Raw genomic sequence first — 17,425 nt, 5'->3', positions numbered from 1 at the left:
TATAGGAAAACAGAACCCATAAAACAGGGAAATGGCACATTGGAGTTCGAAAAGATTACCCAATCACACAAGGTGTATAATATCAGACCCAGATTGCAGAGACAAAACATGTGATTATACCCTTCACAAATCACCATTCCTCATAATAAATTAAATAAAAGACCAATGTACAATATCTCTTGATACTAAAGTTTATGGAGCGAGAGCAATCAAAATCGAGCAAGTTGACTTCAACTGCATAACAATATAGTCACATACAACATCTTGTAGTCAGGCAATTCAATGCTACATGGATATCTGAAAAGAGGAGCAGTATCCATGCACGACATGTAGCGGTCCATAAGAAAACCTTAAGGAATATCCACAGTTTTCTGCCTTTGTTCCAGTTCCTACCCATATCAATACAACATATATCACTCCTTGCAAGGACCAAAGGCTACTGGTTCAAACCAATGGATGTCCTTTGCTTCACATGGCCAAACAATGTAGCTTTGGAAGAGAACGATCACAGTCACATTGGATCCAATCCAACCCAGTTCGCCACTGATGATTTCTCAAAGCTAGAACTCAACTAGATTGCAAGCAACTTGTCTGTGAACCCTCAGAATCACGCTCGAAATCCCCACATGCAGTAACAACTGTCGCGAGGATAAAGTCATCCACCTCAATACCTTCTGCTTGCATTCGGTACATGAGCTTTAAAGCTTCTTGGCAGTGCCCGTTCCTTGCATAACCTATAATCATTGCCTTCCACGAGACTAAATTGCGCTCCGGCATCCTATCAAAGACTCGAATGGCGTCCTCAAGACATCCGCATTTAGCATACATGTCGATAAGTGAGCTTCCCACATAGACGTTAGACAAAGCATGGGTCTTATTTGCAGACGAATGAATCCATTTCCCTTGCCTCACAGCTTCTTGCTTGGCACATGCTTTCAAAGCTGAAGAATAAGTAAATGGGTTCGGCTCCACACCTTCCCATAACATGTCATTCAAGGACTGCAGAGCTTCTGAGCCATGCCCAAGACGAGCATAGCCCGAAATTATGGCAGTCCACGTGACAACATCTCTCAAAGGCATGGATTCTAGAACCCTTGTCGCGTGAACATACTCCCCACATTTGCAATAAAACCACACAAGGGTGCTCCCAATATACAGATTGTTCTCAATCATATTCTTCAAAATCTTTGCATGTACTTCCTTTCCCATGCTTAGAGATCCTATCAAACCGCAAGCGCTGAGAACACTAACAGCTGTCAAGGTATTAGCAAATACACGCCGCCGTTTCATTCTCTGAAACAATCTTATGGCCTCCTCACCTAGCCCATTTTGTGCATATCCTGCAATCATAGTAGTCCATGTAACTGTGTTTCTCCTCCGCATCCTATCAAACACTATTCTAGCATCTAACACCTGCCCGCATCTCACATACATACCCACTAGGGAACTACCTACAAACACATCATCTTTAAATATTTTCTTAACTATGGCACCATGTAGCTGCCTCCCGAACTTCAAAGCCTTCTCTTCTCCACAAGCCTTCAAAGTGCTACACACTGTAAACTCATTTGGGCTAAATCCATCAAATTGCATCTGTGAAAACATTGAAATAGCCTCATCTCCATACCCATGTTGCGCACAGGCCGTGATCATTGTTGTCCAACAAACGACATCTCGTTCAGGCATCCTATCAAACACCCTAAGTGCGCCCATTAAATCTCCACACTGTGCATAGAAAAAAACAAGAGCACTGTCCACAATCAAATTGCTACAATTTCCTTTCACAATTGAAGCATGAATTTGTTCCCCAAGCTCTAAATCCAATTTCCTACCACACATATTTAAAACACAAACAAATGTTGAGCTATTGGCTTGAACGCCACTTTCAATCAACTCTTTAAACAACCTACAAACTGTGCCATTCGCTCCAATTTTCAGATACTCTTTAAGCATTGCCGTCCACGAAACAACATCCCTATCAGACATTTTATCAAACACTCGACGAGCATCAGCTACTTCACCGAATCTCCCATATGTACTGATCAAATTGTTATCTACAAACGTTATGGATCTTCCTAATCCTTTCGCAATGATTGTATGAATGCCTCTAGCTTCTTTCGCATCCAGACACGACTGAAGCATCAAAGCAAGCACGTTGGGATGAAGAAATCGCTCAATGGACAAAGAATACAAAGAATCTGGCGACTCGGCATCTGGGTTTTCTACTTGGGTGGAAATTGAAGGGGTTTTGCTGGAAAAACATGGGCTTTTTAGGATTTTATTGGCGTTTATGCTGCTTTTGTTTCTGTAGTTTGATGGTGGTAATGGCTGGAAGGGTATTAAGCGAAGAGAAATTTGGGGCAGTTGAAGCTGAGAAATGTACAGAGATGCGGAGGCCAGCATTGCCGGGAAAGAGGCCAGGATTTTTTGCAGGAAAAAGGGTCTAGCTCATTGCCAAAAATATAGCCGTTGGCTCTGAGCTTTTTCGGAAAAAACAGGGAAAAGTGTGAGGAAAGAAATAGGCATATTCACAGTAACGTAATCCTTTACAACGCCTGTGCTACGGAGCAGGTACAACGGACGCGGTTTGGCTAGTGGCCGGCGGTCTGTGGGCCCACCATGATGTATATGTTTCATCCACGCCGTTCATCTACTTTTTCATATCATTTTAATAGAAGATACAAAAATGAGATAGTACAAAATCTCAAGTGGACCAAATCATAGGAAACAGTGTTGATTTAACACCTACCATTAAAAAATTCTTGAACCACAAAAGTTTTAGATCAAGCTGAAGTCTGTATGACCTAATCAAAAGGTTGGATGTCAAATAAACATTACAGCTAGCCCTAGAAGGTTTTTAAAGGTGGACATTTAATCACTACTATTTTATTGTGGTGTCGTAAACTGAGATTTAGATTTAGATAAAGCCCTAAAATGATGTATAAAAGTGGATGGATAGAATGGATAAAACACATACATCATGGCGGGCCCACAGACAACCGACCAGTACCACCTGGCTAGTCGCAAGGTCCGGTACCACAAATCCATCCATCAGGTAAGAACCCTCTATATCAAACCATGTAGCCAAATGCCTGATCAATCCACACCTAACACGTAGGCCACACCACTGGGAACAATGGAAAGAGGAGGCCACCCATGATTTGCATGTGGGGGCAAAACATGGTGTGTATATTCCATCAAACCGCTTCATAAGTTGAGATTTGTTAGGATTAAGGGTCGTTTGGGATACCAGCAATTAACTTACTTTTTCTACTTACAATAAGTAGATAAATAACTTATTAGAAATAAATATGGTTTAAGATCAATTATAAGTTACTTTTTTATTTAAATTTACTTAATTAAGTAGAAACCAAGATAAGCTTCTTAAAGCATGAGTAGCTTATCTCATGTAACTTAAGACCCAAATGCCTCCTAAGGAACACCCCAAAAGCTACCTTGGCCAGCTGATTCCATAAACTTAAGTGAATTTTAAGGGTGATTTTTAATTTGTATTGACTTGCAAGTTTTGGATTGGTTTTTTATTTTCTATTTTTCCATCTATTAGTGAAAACTCGCTAAGATGGCTCAACTGATATCACACAAATGCAAATTGCAATAATTAGGAGCATAAAAATATGTGTTATATACACTTGTCTAAGAGAGGGCATGAAAATAACTAAAATATTATTTTATTATAAAAGAATTTTGATTTTACATATATTCTCAACCCTAACACATCCACATTACGCTTTTTCTAGATATTTTTTTAATAATATCGTAAAATAATCTAGAAAAATGGATAAACAAAGATACATGCATCAATCTAGGCCCCAAGGTAAGGGCCACACCATCTTGGGTGAGGCTGGGTCTCGCCTAATCCACTCACAGCACAATAGGCATGATGTATTGCATCATTTCCTGTTTAATCTTCACCTCCTGGCAAAAAGATTGATTTGTCCTCAACCGTTTAATATAATACTTGTAACTGGGTCCGGTGGAAACCCAAACCAGCCCACGGCTAAGGAATTGGCCTCGAGCTAGGATGGTCAGGGCTTTAAACTTGGATGAGTCCCACACACCTGCATCAACTCAATCTTCGCCCCAATGTGATGAGTTGAGCGGAGTAAATATCTCTTTTAAAGAAGAGATCAATCACAATATTGCAATTATTGGAATTAATGGCTAACTAATGGCATGGCCACCCTAGTTTTTCTGGTAATGTTGGATGCAAGCAAGCTCACTTGCACCTAATGCTCCTGTCAGAGTGGGCAGACTCCTTGGACTATCCTAATTGCCAAACACAATTATAGCAAATAAAATTTGGTAGTTTAAGGGTTTGGGTATGGTGTGTTATAATGACTGTTACAGCTCCTGTGACAGCCTATTACACCTTCTATAAAGGCCGTACTAGTTCCATAACAGTTCATTAATGGGTTTGATATAAGTTTTTAAATTTTTTAATAAAGAGATATAGAGAGAAGGGTTGTACTGGTGGTTGCAACCCATATTGTAAAGATTAATCAATCAATCTTGTGGTAAATAGTTTCTACTGCTTATGTTTACTTTTACCTTACTCTCGTATATAGACAACGAGAATCATTTTCTTTTTTACTGCAAATTTATAAGCTGAATTTATAAGCTGTTTTGTTTCACTCATACGACTACTGACTACTGGTTTAACTCATTGGCCTAAATGATGAATAAAAGAATAAAAATATCTATTCAATACATTCAACCCCTTTCCTAGAACAGTGGTTGCAGCGGTTATAGCCAATACAACCACTGTTACCATTACAAAATAACTTGGATTTGAATAACAAAGTAATATCTTTTGATGAATTATTGATTTCTTTCTACAATTCCCTCCATTTCTACTTGGATAATTGATGGTTGGACATCCATGGTATACTTTTAAACATCTAAATATATCTTCAAGGCGGCAACCTCTGCAAAAGGCATTTCCGTCAAAGGAGCTTTCATTCCATTTTATATTTCAACCCGCCAGAAAGTTGGCTTTTTAGTGCCTATTTCAGTGAGTGGTGAATCAAAATTAGGGGTGTCTAAGCGCCGGCTTGGGCCAGAAAAATCAGAATTTTAAATAGGCCCAGCTCTAAACAGTTCAAAATCAGGCCAAGACCCACCCAAGCCCGGCCCGTTGACAGCCCTAATCAAAATGGCTCTTTGCAAAACTGCATTCAAATACACTTTATGAACTGGGGTTTGCCTTAAAACAAGGTTTAGGTGCCAAACGCTCGTTTTGAGGGTGTGTCCACATGAGCCGTCTAAGATGGACAGAGACTTGACTTATACAACAGATGTTTCTTTCTTGAATATTCTAATGAAGATGGATGGACCCTTATTTGGATGATGTAATCCATGAATTAATGTTAAACCGTTGGATTGCTCATTGTAATCCATGAGAAAATGGATCGGGCTGAGGTTGACCCATCGTAACCCATTTCCACCGACTTCTTACAGAAAAATAATATTTACTAGCGATAGAGAGTTTACTTTTGGGCAGAAAACGTTTAAATTATTTTTCAAGAAAATGACATTTTCTAGTGACAGAGAGTTAACTTTTCCGTAGAAAACATTTTAAAAACCTGTTTTATTAAAATAAATAAATAAATAAATTCCTAAATGGTTGTTTGGGTGCGGGTAAATGATTTACGCACCTACCTTATTTATCTTTAAGCTATAAATGATTTTCAGAAAAATAATTATCTATATTTGGATAATCAGTAAATTTGTAACTCCTGTGAAAAAAAAAAAAACAGTAAAATTGTAAGTCCCGTAGATGGAGAGCTGATCTTTCCATTCATAGCCGTTGGGCTGTAAAGGAAAAGCCTGATTTTTCAACTTGGCTCATTTACAGGCATCCAAACGGCCCTCACATCCTCTCCTGTTGTTTTGTTCCCAAGTTTTTTATTGCAAAATAACTTCTTTGAAAGGAAATAAAAATAAAAATAAATTGTCACTTTCTTTTATAATCCAAGTTCCCAGACAGACCTATGATAAATTGCTGGAAAATGCACACAACAAGAAGAAGAAAAAGAATGTACATTTTACCTCCTACACTCAAAACCCGTTTACCATTTACATATATCTCACCAAGTTGAGATTGTCCAAACACTGAGATTTATAATCCAGGCCGAAGCCGATCGGTGGTGGGACCCACCTGTGCCATTTATCCAAGAAGTAGAAACGGAATATAAAAAAAAAGATGACCTTTTTTACATAATATGCCAATCACAACTTACAAGAGAAAAGTAAACCAAAAACAAAAAACAAAATCCTCCCTGTGTACAAAATAACAACCAAACAATTCCCAAATCAACTGTCCAAACAGGATCAAATCTCAAGCCGAGAAAAACCCATTTACGGCTGCCAATCCAAACGGGCTTTTGGGGTCCATGACCCTCTTCCAAACCTCAAGCCGCTTCTCTGCAACCTTCACGAAGGAAAGCTCCTCGACCTCACGAGCCAAGACCGAGAAGCAGGAAATCATTTCTAGTTCCTGCCCTCCTCTTTCCTTCTCTAAGTTCTTCCTCCTCTCAAACTCCTCTATGACCAAAAGAGCAATGTCTGCCATCTCTCCACACTCGAAAATAACAAAAACCCAAATCCCAGAACACACAAGAGAGCTCAAATCAAATCCCTTTCTGCACTTGGGTCTGTTTGGAATGCCCCTAAATCCTTTATATATGGCTAGCTTTTGCTGGGGTGGTTTTGATTTGGATAGGATCGACATTTTTCTTTTTATTTTATTTTGTGGGTGCTTTGGTTTTGGACCGTCTTGTTACCGTGGATGCCACTCCCGTATGCTATGTTATTGGGAACGAGGCATGGAAAGTATCATGCCTCGATGTTATCGTTGCTTACGTGGCATTACAGAGTAGATCGAAACCTTTCATTTGGTAGGCCAAATTATGAATGGTCGACCATTTAAAAATCAGACCGTTTTTAGAATCCTAACCTTTTTAATGTGGTGCATACAAATGGACTCTCAAAGACAGAAGTCTGTAATGTCCTTTGATTAGAGGGTTACTACACTCTACTCAATGAAATTTCTTATTCCTACCGAATCGATGGATAAGAATGCATGATGAATGGATCGGATCATCATGAGGATGTGCCACATGTAAGTTATGCAGTCTGTAGCTAACGAAGATGCCGTGCTTTCGGATGCAGTGAATCCGGCCCCATGTTTTGTTTACTTTCTTGGGGGATGAGTCGGTAGTAACGACGGATAGGCTTTTCGTAATATATTTTCGCAAGCCAATATATCGCGAGATAAGCTTGAATTTTTCGTGGTGTCCTGTGAAATCTCTTGCACCGTACAGGAATGGCGATCCAGACCGTCAACATCGTGGGGCTCATTTTGGGAAGACCATGTCCGCTGATCTGGCGTGTTTTATTGTAGGGAATTGATGTGATAGAGTTGACACTATCTTAGTCTGGTACAGCCGTTCCACCTATACACGTGGATGGGCAGGTAGATCGAGACCGTTCACCTAATGGACCCTACCATGGCTGGTCAACGTTGAACTTTGGCCTGGTGGCCTTTCAAAAGGATAGTAAAACTCTTCTTACGGGTTCCGTACAGGATGAAAGATGAGAAAATGGAAGGGTGGTATTGGGATTGTCCTACTGATGTGGTTTTCGAACCATGGGCCATATGAGGTAAGCATCCACTAGATTGACGGTCAGATCTACCGTCTGACCTTCCACCTGGACTATTACGACAGAGGGCCCTATTGGATCATTTTCCTAAGGTTCTCTAACTTCAGACGCGCATGGGAGCTGTACTCTTCCAATCGCCGGCACATGCGTCACAATCGGAAACTTGTGTAAGATCTGAGCTCTCCATTTGGCAAGCTACACTTTTTAGATCTTTTGTCATAAAAATCAGGCCACTTCACTTCTAAGCTGGGCCACAGCATATCAAAATAAATGAACGTTTAGAAGAGGTGAAATCGCTGTGTACCAAGTTGGGCCACATGCTGCGGCCAATCATTAATGGGAGGTGGTCCATCAGGACCTAAGCTAGAGACGGCCCGTTAATATTTCACCATGATGTTTATTTTCTATCTAATTCACTTATATATTTAGTTGAAATTAAAATATAAATATTAACTTAATTCAAAAATTTTACGAGCCTAGCAAGTTATCTCTGTCCACTTGAGCCTCAATCTGAGGTTCATTCTCCTTGTTTTTGGTAGGTTGTTGGTACACTTCATTGTGGGTTCACAATTCACTGTTAGCAACTGCCATTTAAAGATTGAAATCCTTGTTTTTGTTAGGTTGTTGGTACACTTCATTGTGGGTTCACAATTCACTGTTAGCAACTGCCATTTAAAGATTGAAACGAGATATCTTTTACTCAATCTACCACTTAGACCTATGTCTTAGGGTGCCTCCTGTTCATTTTATACTCATATTCTAGTGATAAAACATATACATCGTGGTAGGCCTGATAGAGTGTATCCAATCGTATATAACTCGCACATGAATCACGTCAATCTAATCATTAAGTGGGCCACACAAGAATAGGGAAACTAGATGGCCATGGAGAAAATTATCACGAGAATCTAATCATCAGGTGGGCCACACAAGAACGAGGAAACTAGACTGCATCATCACGGGCCTGTATGGCTGTATCCCACAAACATGGTAACCCACGTGACGAGGGGAGCAGTTCGGTTCGATCGAGCACAGGGCAGAACCAATCAAATCTCAACACGTTAGGCTTCACCGAATCCGCTCCGCAGGACGAATGGACACGTTGTGCTTAACTGCCCACTGCTCGCCGCTCATAGCGGCGTGTAAAGAAAAGTGGGAGAAAATGTGTTTCGGTTTCTAACGAGATGATGAGTAGGCGAGAAATTGCCGATAATTGAGTTTAAAGCCTCAGGTTTCAGTTATCTTAGAAACGGGAGTTGGCCAAACCACCGAATCACTTCCTGTTGACGGCACCGACTAACCGGCAGGTACGTTTTCTTCTGGGGGAGTTTTGTTAGAATGCTTCCCAAAGTATTACAATATGGTACGTCGCGATATTATCCGTTGGATCATGGTACTTTTTAATGACCCAAACCTCTCATTTGATGGGAATCACATTGGATAGAGTGTGACTAAGAAATTTCTAAAAGAGAAATACTTCAAACCTTTGATTATGTAGACGTTAATTGAACCGTCCACATTCAACGTAAAAGGGTAGAATGGTCAGAGGGCTGGTATTTTTCAAGTTAAGAAATTTTATTTTACGGCTAATGCACACTCAAGATAAGGGACCTCATATAAACGGTTCGGATCGTTCAAATATGACCCCATCGGTAAGGTTCGTACTTTTGGTATTCTCGGAAACGTCACGTTCAAGATAAAGCATCAGTTGCTAGACGCCAAAGGACAACTGACGTGTGCGAGGAAGATTGGAAGTGGCTTGGGGACGCGGATTTCCCGCAAAAGCCTCGCCAAGAAGGAAAGCGGATTGCGTACTGACTAACTCGGTACGCTACGCGTACTGAGTAAACTCTGTGGGGTCCACCGTGTGATTTATGTATTTTATCCCCTCCGTCCATCCATTTTACCAGATAATTTTAGGGCTTGAGATTAAAAATGAAATATATTGAAACCTCAAATGGACCACACCATAGGAAACAGTGTGAATTGAACATCTAGCGTTGAAAATTTCTTAGGGACCACAGAAGTTTTGTATCAAGCTTGTATTTGTTTTTTCCCTTCATCAATGTCTTTGTGATCTTATGAACAGGTTGGATGAGAAATAAAGGAAAACGTCGGCCCTAAAAAGGTTTCAACGGTGGAAGTCATTATTCCAACTGTTTCCTATGATATGGCCCGCTTTATCTTTAGATATATTTAAATTTTTGTCTCAATCTCCTAAAAGATGGAAAAACATATAGACAATAAACTATATACATTCAGCGTGGGCTTAACAGAGTTTATCCAGTACAATAAAAGCATACTGAGTAACTCAGTATGCAATCCGATTTCGCTGAGACGTTTTTGAGAAATCCACCGCGCTGGAACCTACGTGGCACACCGTGACGTTGGTTACAGTTCCATCCGTCCATCCATTTTGTGAGCTTATTTAAGGACAGTAAGCTGAAAATAAGTCGGATCCAAAACTCAAGTGAGCAAAGAATTAAATGTCCACGGTTGAAATATTTGTAGGGCAACATAATGACATTATGAACAGTATAACGTTATGAACTATACGGATGGCATGTAAGCATCACCGCCGACCCAGGAGGTTTCATAGGTAGTAATTTCCCTACCGACCTTTTCCTTTACAAGGCCCACTTGATTCTTAGATTTGAGCTCACAAAATGGATGGACAAGTAGATTTCTCACAAATATCACAGTGTGCCCCACCTAAATTTATATCACAAGAACTCCCTACGAAATACTTTCATAAGGAAATCATAGACACACCAAGCGGATTGGTTGGTGTACCACAGCGAAGATTCAAAGGAGATAAAAGTTACATGACATCAAAATGATGTATTTATTATATACATACCATTCATTCACTTTATGAGATCATTTTAGAGCACAAACCTAAAATTGATTCATATCAAAATTTTAAGTAGACCACAACACAAATAAGAGTGGGGTCAATAATTTTCATCGTTAAAACATTCATAAGGCCTGCCATAACATTTATTTTCCATCCACTCTATTCAGAAGGTCACACAGACCAAGATTACGTCCACCTATACTCATATGCTAGGTAGACCATAGTTGTAATATCTGGTTTTGCCTTGACCTCGGTCATTATCACGTTACTCCAAGAAGTAGCATGCTTTTCTTAGTTACGCGGATAATCCTATTTAGTGGTAAGTTACATTCATTTATGCATCTATCACTTCATTCTATTTATATTCAATCATACGACTATTGCAACTTCACAGGTCCTTAGTTTTCAAGGGGAAAAAAAAGGGATCATTAAGAGGAAGAGCCCCCAACCTCCGTCAATTGCCTGATTGACACACATACATTGTTAGTTAGATAGACAGTTGGCTTGCTGATGGGTCCACCAAGCACCACTCTATCTCTACTCCAAAGGCCAACAATGCTCATGGTTTGAACCAAACCCAATTGGTTCTAGCACATTCGCAAGGCAGCACACATTCCAATTCATATTGGAATGTTCACTTAATGTATCATGTTATGAATCCAAAGATCAACCAAAATAATCATCCTAGTTATGAGAAAAAATCCTTTAAAAAATCTAATTCCCATTAAAAATGGCAAATTTGTCAACACTTGACCTTCATTTACCAGCCCGCACACAACTTTTTTATACATGACTTAAAATCTCATCATTTTTTTAAATTGAAAAGCTTTTCCAAAACACTCAACAACTCTAAGATCGACAGAAACAAAATTGGGATGGAGAAGGAAAAAATCACTAAAAATATTATGTTTATGCTGTAAGGCCAAAAATTTAACTACCTCCTGAAAAGGTGGTTGTACAAGCTAAAAACCCTGACTCTTTATCAGGTTTGTTAAACTCTAACCACCTCTTTTTGCCAATCGTGGCCCACTATTCATCCCATCTCGCTCAACCATCAATTAAAGACCTAATCAAGCTTCCATTAACCCAAATACTACTTAAGATTTAATCAAACTCAAAATCATAACAACACCCCAATAGTCATGAACTCCAAGAACAAATCAAAACCATCCATTTTGATCAAATCTGATGATCAGATATACATCAAAGCGTGTGGGGGTGTCTCCACTCATTTACCGAAACCACGATGGATGGCTTGTGTTTTAAAAACAAAACCTCTGAGACGTCCTATCCATTAGTTTTTCTACGATTTATCCCAATTCATATTTAATCATTTGACCATTGACTGTTTTTGTTTTAAACCAATAACAATTTTATTTTTTTTACACACATATCCCATGTGCACTCGAACTCATGACTTTAGTGTTGAAATCCACAGTCTATCACTGCCATAATTAGGGACCCGGCCCATACACCAACACACTTTAATAGCCACAAATTAATAAATAGAATTGTCTAATATGAATGATTTTAGAAACACAAACCACCTGTGCTAGTCCTGCAATGGGCTAATCTGATTTGTGCACCACCCTTGTCATGTGTCTTTTGGAGATGGATCCATTTTTAGTTTCTTATGGCCCCACTTAATCATCTTCTTTTACTTTTACCACCCATTGGTATAAAAAAATTTATATGGCTGTGATTATACCTACCGAAATCAGAGCTGAGCCACAGTTTTGTGCTAGTTTTACATAGAGCTGTACATGAGTTGAGTTAGCTCGCCTGATTCGACTCGAAAAAGCTCAACTCACCTCGGCTTGAAATTGGATTCGGACCAAGTCGAGCTGGTTTTTAGAGCTCGAAAAAATTTCGAGCTGAGTTCGAACTTGCCCGAGTTCAACTCAGCTCAGATCAAACTTCAACTTGAACCGGCTTGGATCAAATTAGCTCTGTGACTTGGTTATTTTGATATGAATGCTACTCGCCGAGTGTTTAATGAAATAACTCAACAAAGTGTTGGCAAGGAAGGAATGGAAGAGTCGATAGTTTAATTTTGATGCTGCTATATAAGTGTTTGATGAAATACCTGTTAGATATTGTTACTGTTTTATATTTTGTGACAAATTGAAGATGCATTCTACCTGTTTGAGAAAATGCCAAATAGGATCGAACTCGGCTCGAATTGGCTCGAGCTGCTGACCGAACCAAGTTGAGCTAGCAAGACAAGCTTGAGGACCAAGCCAAGTGAAGTCCAAGTTGGGGTTAGCTACTAGCCGAGCTGAGGCAAGCTGTGCCAAGCTCAACTTGGTTCAACTCATGTACAACTCTAGTTTTACACTTAGATTCAGGTGATAGTCACTATGTTCACTCCCCAAGTATAGAGTTGTGATGTAGCAATAAATTCGGTGAAACCGAGGTCGAATCCCAAGGGACTGAAATCTATACGTAATCTGAAACTAAATAGCACTAGAACTAGAATAAGATGAAATCTAAATCGAATAGAATTTAAGGAATAATGGTGAAATATTAATCTAAAACTTAAAGAATTTAGAGGTAGGAAACTAGGGTGCCAAGGATCCACTTGTAGCAATTGGGAAGTTACCTTGCACTGATTCAGGGACACAACTGGAATCAGAGTTCTATCTTATCCAGTTGATAAGAAGAGATTTGTCAGATCTCTGAACTTCTCATGAATCTGATCATCAACAGATAAAATTGGTGAAGATTTGGAAGTGATTCCGTCACCTAACCATGCCCGGGAGACTATGGCAAACAACAACAATTTACCAATCCCACAGCCAATTATGAGAGAATTATGAAAGTTAGGAAGGGTTCCATCACCCAACCTTGCCCATGAGACGATGGCGAACAACGGGGCCTCATAAGTTCACAATCTCATAATGAAAAGAACATACTCAAAGCTATTGCAGATCTACTGTAATTTGAGTCACAATAAACCATTAAAAACTAAAAGTATTCCTTAATAATCAAACTAGAATCTATAAGAGTTCAATAATCATGAATCAAAACAAAACTAACACCCCAATCACGGTACAAGCTTCACCTCTTAGCCCTAGCTAAGAGGTTTAGCCTAACAACATGATTAGGCTAAATCTCTTAAACAAAAATAAAATAAACAAAAGAAAAAACAAAAACAAAAACAAAAAAACTCTAATCTCTTTCTTGTGCTCCACGTCCCAGCTTGGATCCCCAAGATGATGCTCACGCTTTCTCTCTCTTCTTTCTTATAGGCAGGGAAGCGGTGGAGTTACGTCGATGTGAGGAGAATGGGCATGCAAGTTACGCAGCAAGCAGCGTTTCGCAGCAAAGAGAAACCCAACCGAATTGCGTTTGGCTTGTTTTTTCGGCCAAAGGACGCTCCAAGTGCAAGATCTAAGCCATTCAGGCTTCTTATCCCTGGACGGCCTCACCTTGGGAGTGATTTTAACGGTCCAGATCGACCGTCCGATCACTTTCATGATCATGCAACTCCCGTGAAAAACGGACAGCGTCCGGACGTGCGAAACGGAAGATTCTTGCGCTGCAACGCTCGGTGAGGCCCACTTCGCTTTTGTTTTGAAAATCCACACCGTCCATTAGACTCACGACGAAAAAAAATATGGTAATGGTGAGGTTGGATTGATTTCGGTGTGGCCCACGTGGTTTTCTTCTATACCGTCTGTCTTGCGTTTGGACGGTTAAAAACTGATATCCGCTGTCATTTGAAATACCGCCACCTAGGAGATGGTAATATGGGCCATGATGGTCTAATGGACGGTCCGGATTGGACCCTAGAATCGTTATGGTGGCCCACAACAAAGGACCGCAAGTCTCTGTTTCAAAATTCACTGGCCGTAGTGAAAAAGGAAACTCCTTCGGTCAAAGACGGTTTGACTGTCTTTAATTATTGCGATACACAGTGGATGCGCGTGCACTATGTGCGCACCCAACTCCAGGTGAGGTACATCGCGATGCCCATGAGAAATCTGATCCGTCCATCTTTTTTCTCATATCATGTAAACTTGTCGAGAAAAATTTTGAGGCATATCCAGATAGCAGGTGGGCCCAAAATTAATGGTTTATGGGCTGATCTGACCGTTGGGCTACTTCCACAGGGATCCAATGGCTGAAATTCGAGGTGTACGGTTACTTTATGATCCTCAGGCTACATATAAACTTTCAAGCTGAACAGATGGTGGAAACCCTGTGATCTTGCATTCTGGACGATTTTCGGGCTCGTTTAAAGTGAGTGGCCTGATTTTCTCGAATATCTGGCGTGTAATTTCTTCGATCTCGGTTCCCTGGGGTCCGTCCCTTGTCTTGGTGATTCTGGAGCGTCAAATCTATACATTTAGCACCCTTTTTTCAGTCCAAGCTCTCAAAGTCACTTTGCAACACAAACACGATTAAAATAGGCTGTTAGACAGTATCATGTTCGTAAATGCAGGTAATAACTGGAGTCTAATATGCAATATTTGACCCTCAACATACTACCATTTCAAAAATGGTGATGTTCATCCATCGTCTTAAATGGTTGCGTGGAAAAGCCAATGTGCGAGAGGGTTGTAGTGTGCCCTGCAAACCATCATAATGACCATATGCTTTGATCTTGTCCATGAATCATGAGGGCTATAGGCCTTGTGTGGACATGTTATTAATGTCATAATTAATTTATGAGTTAAAGGATGAGTATTTCTCTATTATTCTTGATGTGCTCAATGTCTTATTACATAACCACTTGGTAGATTATAAGAGGTCGTTTGGCACCATAGATTTTTGGCACCATAAAATAACTGAGGATTTCAAATCTAGGGGGTTTCAAATCCATGGTCAAAGCTTGGATTACATCTAATATCTTTCCACGGGTTGCATGTGTAACATCTGTGTCACTAGACTATTAATCTATTAGATACATGGCCCACTAATGATATCCCAAAATAAATAGATTATCAATTGCATCTCTATAATTACTTTAATACGATAATCAACGCCATCCAAATATTGTCCATATGAATCAACAGTTAAAAATTGTTGGTTAGTCACTCGGACATGATCTCGTGCCTGTGGCCCATTTTAGACTTGGAATTTCATCATTTTTAGACAAAGTATATATTTCAGTAGGCTTATTACAATCATTGTGTCAAACATTACATACGTTTAATAATTAGATATATTAAAATTGATTTAGTAATTAAATTCAAACCCCTGTAAATTTAGTATGCATAGTTACATTTGGATTAAAGTTAATTATGAATATAGGGTGCCAAACACAACAAGAAGATTTCAAATCTAGAGGGTTCCAAATCCATGCTCCCAAACAGGCCCTAAGACAAAGCCTATAATTATACTTATATAATCATTCAATATAAGAAAATTGATATTGAATCAGTAAGGAAGGTCAATACAATTGGGTTTTAACAATGATAACATGCAAGATCAAACCCAATCATATGTGCTTGCTTTCTTTACCTGCTCAAGTTAGTTGAAGGAGATTGGAAAAATCACCTCTCATGTAAGAAGATTAGGGGGCCTAACTTCTCTTTCATAGAGTGGTTTGTGACGAATTCAATGCTACTCTCCTCACTGGAGAAAGCAAACCCTTGTCTGATTTTCATATAGGGGGAATCGATACTCTAGTTTAGAGCTGTACACAAGCAGAGTTAGCTCGGTAGCTCGCTCGACTTGACTCGGATCGAAGTTGAGTTCGAACTGAGTCGAGCTGATTTTTGGAGCTCGAAACGAGTTCGAGCCGAGTTCGATCTTGCCCCAGCTCAACTCGAATATTGCTTGAACTCAACTCGACTCGGTACGAGGTATATATACCCTTAAGAAAAAAAAAAAATCCCTACCCTACCTGTTTTCAAAAAACATCCCGCCCCACGCTCGCACGAACCCTAGACCTTAACCCTCTCTTCTTCCATCTCTCTCAGTCCAGCGAAGCTAACCTTCCTCCCTCCCTCTCTCTCTCCCTACTCTCTCCCTCATCCTCTCTTACTCGCACGGCCGACTGATCTCTCTGCTCTATGGGAAAGATAAATGCCTCCATGAGAAAAAATCAGGATTTTGTCTCTGCATGGTCAGTGCAAGGTGTCCTAAAGTATCACGAAGAAATAGTTGAGTATTTCAATAGCTAGGGTGTTTTTGCAATTTTTCTACTCCGAAAAAATCTTCTGCGCAGGACTATTTCTATTCTTGTAAATTCTTATGACCGAGATGTGAAGCTACTCAATGGCACTCATAAATCCTATGTCCATTCACAAACTGAGGTCTCTCTCTCTCTCTATCCAATACTCTTTCATCTTCATTTTATTTAGATTCCTCAAAGAGATTATAAAATGTTTTGGGGACGAATTATCTAATCTACAACCCCAACATGTCTAGGGTAATGTTGTCAAAATCATGTGATTTGGGACCCTTAAATACGCTCGACCCGCACTACCTTGCATGGCCGCACTGACTTGAAAACTCGGCTCGAACTCAGCCGAGTCGAGCACGAGCTGCTGTTCCGAGCTCGAAGGCCGAGGTGAGCCAAGCACGAGCTGAAACTTGAGCAGTTCAAGTCGAGCACAAGCTGGGCAAAGCTCAGCTTAGCTCGACTCGTGTACACCTATACTCTAGTCCCATATGCACATTAGTGAGGGGCCAATCATTTTGTTGATCTTAACTGTCTATTCGTGTAGAGATGCCATATGTAACCCTAAGAATGCTCACATGCCCACTAGTTCTAATGAAAACACGTGAGAATTTTATCAGAACTCATCACGTGTAATGTGGGCTCAAAATCTAAACTGTCAATGTGATGCAGCACTCCATAAAACCTCAGGAGTTGACTTTCACTCTGATCTAAAACTTTGGTGGTTGATTTCATTTTTTCATAGCCCACCA

The 17,425-nt window shown here is 39.9% G+C and overlaps 1 protein-coding gene across 1 annotated transcript; it reads right to left on the bottom strand.

The window, feature by feature from the left end:
- Positions 1-207: 207 nt before the first annotated feature.
- On the bottom strand, positions 208-3,123 carry LOC131232503 (pentatricopeptide repeat-containing protein At4g18520, chloroplastic-like). Its single transcript, XM_058228785.1, has one exon. The coding sequence runs from the start codon at positions 2,401-2,403 to the stop codon at positions 568-570; it is 1,836 nt and encodes a 611-aa protein (XP_058084768.1). The 5' UTR covers positions 2,404-3,123; the 3' UTR covers positions 208-567.
- Between the last annotated feature and the right edge of the window lie 14,302 nt (positions 3,124-17,425).

The sequence above is a fragment of the Magnolia sinica genome, chromosome 2 (genome assembly GCF_029962835.1).
Source record: "Magnolia sinica isolate HGM2019 chromosome 2, MsV1, whole genome shotgun sequence".
In the NCBI taxonomy this organism is placed as follows: Eukaryota; Viridiplantae; Streptophyta; class Magnoliopsida; order Magnoliales; family Magnoliaceae; genus Magnolia; species Magnolia sinica.
This window is presented reverse-complemented; position numbering and strand designations above follow the sequence as displayed.